The sequence below is a fragment of the Hydractinia symbiolongicarpus genome, chromosome 8 (genome assembly GCF_029227915.1).
Source record: "Hydractinia symbiolongicarpus strain clone_291-10 chromosome 8, HSymV2.1, whole genome shotgun sequence".
In the NCBI taxonomy this organism is placed as follows: Eukaryota; Metazoa; Cnidaria; class Hydrozoa; order Anthoathecata; family Hydractiniidae; genus Hydractinia; species Hydractinia symbiolongicarpus.
This window is the reverse complement of record NC_079882.1, coordinates 27786848-27794547: the sequence shown is the minus strand read 5'-3', so window position 1 is coordinate 27794547 and position 7700 is coordinate 27786848. Positions and strand designations below refer to the sequence as shown.

Sequence of the window (7700 nt, the reverse complement as noted above, 5' to 3'; positions counted from 1 at the left end):
TTAAAGTGAGATACGTTTATTTGAAAATAATTTTTACACGGATATAAAATCTGTACAACGCTGGAATATAAAAGCATCTTGTGATGCTCCTATTACCTAAAAATTAACATAATTACACCCCTTTTTAATTTGTCTTCTAACATGTATTTTTTGCCTTTCGCTGAATAATTTTTAATAAAAGAAATCTTTTAGATTTAAAGAAAAATATACAGTAGTTTTAATCGTTTCTCATCGACAAATTCTTTAATCAGTCAAAATATAAAAAAATTTATGAATCAGCCGTTTTTGAAGAACAACGATATTAGATAATTTGGATAGCTATATACACTTCTGATGAAAAATAATTATTTTATACTTAAGAAACAAATAATAAAAGTATCTACTTTTAATTGTTTTTACTAAATTCACTGTTACGGAGTAACTGTTGACAGTATTTACATGTACATGTTCAACAACTCTTGCAGCTTCAATGCAAGCAAATAGCGTTGACATTTGATGAACGTAAACTCATCCCCAAGCTTGTTCCAAACATCTTCTTCAAGACTTCTTCATTGTCAAGTTTTCGCGAGTCTAACTCAAATATCAAACCTTCCAGATTTTGTGGATAATCATCAGATGTGTCCCATTGTCCTTTAAACACAAAAGCATAATGAGTTCCGTAATATGCATCCGTTTGACGTTTTGTTTTTGGATGTCGAATCTTTAGAGTGTACACTTCACCCTTTTGGATGCCATCATGCGTAAAAATATTTATACCAGTCGTAAAATACATGTTTGCTCTGGCAAGGATCACATTCTTATTCTCACATTCTTTGGCAATAAATTTCATGATGTAAATAAATGTCATATTAACTTGATCATGGCGAATTTCATGAAGGAAAATTTTCGGAGATTTAGGTAGATAACTATCTCCAATACATGATTTCTCATGTCGAAACAGTTGAATCGTCTCAATACTTTCCAGTTCTACATTCTTTTCAATCGCTTTATAAATTGCTTTGCAATAGTTTTTCTCAGATGTGTTCGGTAAATACATTATTAGTTGAAATTTTTCCTCCCTCGATATTTCAAACTCGTCTTTTTCCAGCTCCAACTGTTCAGTAAGATGTGTTTCTGGCCAATGTTGATCTTTAAGCCAAGCGATATTGGAATTTTGAATTACTCCACTTTGAACTGATGGAACCATAGCCATCACAAAATAAATCAATATCTTCTGCACCATTATTCTCTTTTATAGCACTAAAATTTAAATTTAATATTAAATTTTTGCCAAGGTTGACACAGCACGTTCAGTTACAAACAAATTTCTTGTTTTGATTCAAAACAACTTTATCAGTCGTTCAATTCAAATTAATTTATATATCCCGTAATCTTTTAATTTTATTAAGCTGTCCTATTGGCAATTTTAAGATGACAATGGTGATAATGGCCCTGTTTTTTATTTACAAATGATTGTTACTACCAGTTAATAATCATTTTGTCTGCGTCCTTAAATCCTGAACTTTTTTGCGCTATAATTAATTTTACCACAATAAGACTCGTAATGGAAAGAGAACAGGTGATTATGCTAAAATTTAGTTAAAAGAACAATAACTTTGATAATGGATTAAACACATTACAAGCATCGCCCAAATTTTCAAACTCATTAAGTTTAAGCTAAAATAAAGACTCTGATGTATGTGTGCAGCTTTCTGTCCAAACAAATTGGCGAATTTTACTATCGTGACGTTCATCTAGAATTTCCTAACGAAATCCTTGTTATATATACAAATGCTATTCTTATTTAATTAAGCACTCTTTTTTAGTATAATCCAACTTTTTTCTAAGCTTTTACATATCTTAAAAATTTTAGATTATTGTAAGGCATGAAACACGATTTAGTTCGTTACAAAAATATTTTTCATATGTACAAGACATAAAAAACAAAGTGCAAAATGATTATATTAATATAAAAGAGTGACGATTTATATTGTTATATTTTACATTCCCTGTCAGGAAGTTGATAAGGAAGTTAATAAGGAAGTTTATTCCATCTAATTCACACAGCCTCCTGATAACGCTTCAAGCATTGAACTGAATGAGGAAATATTTAATTATCACATGTCTTTCTGCCCACCATCAATTATAACATGCATAGGAACTTTTCTGTTTTATTCAATTCAACTCTTTCGAAATAGTTCACCTTAATAAAGTTTAAAGCCGATTGTCTTTTCATTATGACGCGTGCAAGTTAAAAAATAAGAAACAAATAATTTAATAATAGAACGATAATAATATTAATTATGTTTTCTTTTGATTGTTAGCGTTTTATTCACAACGGAGTTCATTTATAAGAGTTAAAAAGTAAAAAGATAATTCAGTCACAATAAAAGACATACATTTTCTGATTTATTTTACAGCCATTTTTTTAACGTTAACTTTCTCTCTCAAAAATAACAAAACACACGATGGCTTGAAGATTTCCGCTATCAGCATAGAAACCACGATTCTAAATTGACCAATAAGCACAAGACGAGCGTTTTCACATACCTTATTTTCTTAAATAGCCCAAGAATAAAATATTTGTTAGGCATGGAATGGTTTGGGTGAGTAAAAATATTTTCTCAAAACAATAAAAGGACACTGTTTTTGTCGCACAGTAATCAGAAGGCGATTGTTCGAGAATTTTATAAATAACCAGTTTCTGTTCAAATGTATTTGACGATTGCCAATGCAAGTTTTGATTTCCAAAATTGTCATAATTAGGTCTCGTCAAAAGTCAGTTCAAAGTGAGCGTGTTTTCTTTTAATTTAATAAGCGCCCCAGCTTAATTAACCGACAAGCTGCATTTTGAAAACGTTAAACATTGCAAGGCCTTCTTGCATTTTAATGTTTTTATAAAAAAGAATGTCAATATATTAAAAAAATTAAAATATTTTATTATATAGTATTCTAAAAAAAATAATAAAAGCTTTAAGCCGATGTTATTAAAATTGATGTAGAAAATTTTGGAAATTCTATGATACAAATTCTTTTATGTAAAATTGAACTTCTGAACAAGTTCATTAAATCTTTCAGTATTTTTCATAAAGACCAATCTAAAAAAACTTTTTATTTAAATGAGGAACAAGAATACCATTCTTGCACAAACTGAGTACACACCAGATTACTATTAAATCATTGTCTCTTGGCACTTTAATAATTTGAAGAGGGCATTTAATAAAAAGAGACAAATCAATAGTTTATGTGATGCAAAAGATATACTGTCTTTATAAAGCAGATGCATAATTATTTTATCATTTTGAGTAAAACATTGCTAGGAAGTGGGTTTTCGTGGGATACTTTAGCATTATTTAAGCATGTAACCAACTCATTCAATTTGCATTAGTGTTAATCAATTCTTTTTTGCGTAGTGCGAAACTTGTTAGTGCAAATTGCCATTTCGGGGTTGCTTTTCTTGTATGGATTTGAACAGGTTTATTTATTTATTTTTATTATTAACTGTCTTTCAGGCACTTCCATATTTTACAATGGCTATTCGTTAAACAGGACTTTCTTATAAAAAGCGTTCACAACATATTTTACATGTAAAAAAGACTAATTCCAGAATTATGCCTATTTGTGAAAATATTTTGACTTTTTTAGTTATACTCCTTCAAAATTTCAATGAAATATCAATTTCTCACTGCTTTCGTCTTAATAGGGTCACGTTTCTTATAAGAACGTCTAAATTTCAGCTGAGGCTAGATGTTCTTATTTTTTAAGCTTTCTCAGCCCCTCGAGTGTTCTTTAATTGTATTTTAGCAATTGTAGACTCATTATTTTGTTCTTATAGTCTATGAAGGTATATAGGCTGACTACATTCTTAGTATGTTCTTAGTTTCTGACAAAACCTCAACGATCTTATAAACTAGGTTCTATAAAAAATGTGAACCCCAGTAAACCCTAATTATATAAAGTCAAACGTCAGCCTTTCTACTTTCTACTTCAATTTACTTCACGTCAGCAAAAAAATGCCGACATAAACTATTATATGTCGGCAAACTTATGTTTTTCGTCGGCAATTTAGATTTTTTCTCAGTGATCATATGATGATCATATGTGTGATAAGACCATATCAAGTATACTATAAATATAAACTACCCTGGAATTCCCACCAACAAGAAATTCCCAACATCCAAGGCACAATTCAGTTCAACCAGAGTTCAAAGTGCTTTTGGTCATAGTCCAAAGCGACTATAATTTAGCCAAGGAACGGAGACTACTCGTGGGGATTAGTTGAAAACAAAACGGAGCTTTGCAATGGTTTTACAAACAATATCAAAAATAATCCAAAAAAAATAATAACAACAGATTATTAACGTACGAATAATATGACCAGGGTCCGCGCAAATGTTTTATCCTAAATATCACAACCACATACGTCCAGGCTAGCTCTTAATCTCTTAATCTATCTCCCTCAAAGATCCTGCCTCGCGTTACGGTGCGCGGAAATCAAAAATACATGCAGAATGCATCAATTAAATTAATTATAATAAAATGCCGCTTTGACGGATTTCGGATATCTTAAACGACTCATAACAATATTTTATTACGATCTCATCTTAATTATTGATAGTACTTTTTTAGAATACTCTCCAGGGGAGTTTTAATCAAATCATGCAATTCATGAACGCAATGAAGGAAAAAATTAATTGTTTGATCTGATCTAAGGCCTACCTACTTTCTAGATGTACCTAGACAGTGCTTGCTATAGTTTTGTGCTGCGAATAGCGAATTTTTTTATTTTTAAAATATGCTTGGAATTGGTTCTGTCTATCTTTGTCTAAGCTTCGAGGTAACCGATGTAATGACTACAATAAACTAATCTCTTCTTAATAGGAGAGAAAGAGAGAGAGAGAAAGAATGGGTTATGTGTACAGCCTGGGATTCGTCTGAATAGACAGCCCATATTTTCTATGTCAGTTTTTGATTGAGTTGCGTGGCATAGTCAAAAAAAGCTTTAAAACTAATGCACATTGAAGAAAAATGTTTTAAAAATAAAAATATGTATGAAAGTTCTTATTAAAATAAATTAGATTTATTCTTGACAAACTTTCAACGGTATACCCCACCTTCTGATCACCTCTGTACAAGCGTGGTTCACAAAATCTGAAACAAATACAAATTAACAGAAAAAAAACAGAAATAAAGAAGTATTTTTTTATTCCACCATTTCGAACGTCTGCATCTCTCTTCCTTAAAGCCACAAATGTTTTCAATTGATATCTCCCACGCATTATAGTTGAGGTCTTAAAGCTTATTTATTTGTTAATTGCTTCGCTCATAATAAACCGCAGCATGCAAATGTTGCTCCCAGTGTTTTGTCTTTTTGTGTCATCAATCAACGGAACAATATGCATGCACAACAGATTTTAAAATTCTTTTAATAACAACAACGTTGCTAAAAACTCAGAAATCTTAACTATTTATCGCTATGGTACTTACCCTTCAACTGAACTACTGCGTTTTCCTTACACTTTTTTCTCCATTATATTGTGAATTCACTTGAAAGTTGTAGAACATGATTGGTACGAGTATAGCATACTGACTGAGTGAAAAATACAGTGTTTACCACAGGGGTTTACCGACAGGCCGAATTGGACAACATTTAGTATTGTCTCCAATGCAAAATGGTGAGTGTTTCAGCATAGATAAATTCGAAAGACCTATTTTTAGAAAACTAAAGATCCATTATATCCAAAGGTTTTTAATAGAAAGGTTAAAGTTATTATGCGGCCTATTCTACCCTATCACGTGTTCAGATAATATTCTTTTTCTTTTACAAGCAGATCCACACCAATTCCGAAATAGTTAACTATACTCTACTGGATATCTTGTTAGTTAAAGGTCCGGAATCTAAATGGTAATTCTTTAATTAGACGATATTAGGGTACGCGCATTCTAATTAATCTTGCAATTATTCTCGCCTAATCAAACACATGTACTTTTAAAGGTGGCTAGCTATCATACCATAGAGGTAGGTAGTTAGTTTCTCATAGGTAGGTAGGTAGTTTCTCATATAAATTTCTAGTGTTTAGCTATACACCTGCACTAACCTTTGTCACGACTAAGTTAACTAACAGTGTAACAGTGTTTAATTGTTTTCTCAATTAGAGTGAGGTCTAAATATATATTTTCTTCTTTACTATTGCAGTAAGATATTATCTAGGAATTCCGTCCCCCGAGCTTTACGTCTTTCACATTTAAATAAACTTGGCACACACACTCACAAAAGAAACAAAAGAAATTTTGCTAATGTCAGCACTTCTCTTCTTACGCAATCTGAAGCTTGAAGTTTGTCAAATATACAACTATGTGTCCAAAATACCACCAAATAAATTATTTTTGTTCTAAGGCGATTTTTAACATTCTCTTTAAAGTTTTTAATAGCCAAATAAAATTTATTTAACAAATTTCGCTTAAAATCCGAAAAATTTGTGAAAACAGGTTAATCTTGTGTTCAAAATGAATCCCACAAAAGGTTGTGTTGTAAGTTTCAAGTATTAAAAATAACCCTAACAAAAGTTTTTATACTTCCGTGATTGTAGGGATTTTACAGAAATTTTTAAGGGTAGTTTCCAGTAATGGTCAATGTCTAAGACTCTGAGTGGTATGGGACCTAAACATTCGGTAAGTAGGTGCCTAATAGATGAATATAAGAACTCAGTATCATAAGTATCTGTGTACCGTACGAGAGCTGACAGTTCAAGAAACTATTTTCAACGATAACACTTAAGAGATTTATTATCTTGTCTAAGCTTACCATTTCAGTATCATAACCATGCAGCATGGCATACAAGATTTTTTTTAAAAAAACAACAGAAAGCAAAATCCGTCTTTTCGTTTTGGTTTTTATAATTTCTTATTTTTGGTAATTATCGCTTTGCCAATCACACTGCAAAAATATATCGCTTTGTAATTTCCGCTAATGCAAATAAACTAGGTATTGCGCAGTTTTCTCAGAACTTACTATGCCTTTACGATGAGTTCTCACAGAAATAGTTTTATGCTTCCGTATTTCCAGCTTTTCGAAAATCTAGCAATTTTGTAAACGTATGGCATCATATACTTTGTGTAAATGATTTCAGATGATATTAAACAGCCATTAAACAAAAGCAAACTTTTTGGAATATTGCTTTCTGCACAGTTCCTTTTTTCAGAAGTTTCTGGAATCAACCGGCCGGAATGTTTAAGGTTCAAATTCCAACATTAGGAAAAAAATTGTTTGTAAATCTTAACAAAAACAATGCCTTCACATTTTCTTTGCACGGATATATTGTTTCATAAAGTCTTACCTTGTACTTTTGTATTTTTGATTTAACAATGTTTGCAAACCAAGTACCGAGTGTGTAGCGTCAGCTCTTTTCTCTGATAACATGACAAAACATCTGTTTTGTTTTTCTTTTAAAATAATAAAGTTGGCAATAGCAGAATTACAAATATAATTGCTGGTATTAAAAAAAAGGGAGCGCAGTATGCCTTCTAATTACTTCACAAAAGATATTAAATTACTATTTGAACTGATCCGATATTAAAAAAACCTGTAAAATTGGCTTTACAATGTCATTAGTTGACAGCAAATAATTTCCGACATAAGCCTAAAAGCTTCGGAACATTCTTTTCTTATATGAAATCAAGAAAGAGTCTAAATTAGCAAGATATATTCAAGAATAAATGCT

At 31.1% G+C, this 7700-nt stretch overlaps 1 protein-coding gene across 1 annotated transcript; it reads right to left on the bottom strand.

Annotated features, from left to right (window-relative positions):
* On the bottom strand, window positions 1-7472 carry LOC130654486 (uncharacterized). Its single transcript, XM_057457077.1, has 2 exons — window positions 7317-7472; window positions 1-1239 (listed from the first exon to the last, which is right to left on the bottom strand). The coding sequence occupies exon 2, from the start codon at window positions 1220-1222 to the stop codon at window positions 467-469; it is 756 nt and encodes a 251-aa protein (XP_057313060.1). The 5' UTR covers window positions 1223-1239; window positions 7317-7472; the 3' UTR covers window positions 1-466.
* Window positions 7473-7700: the final 228 nt, after the last annotated feature.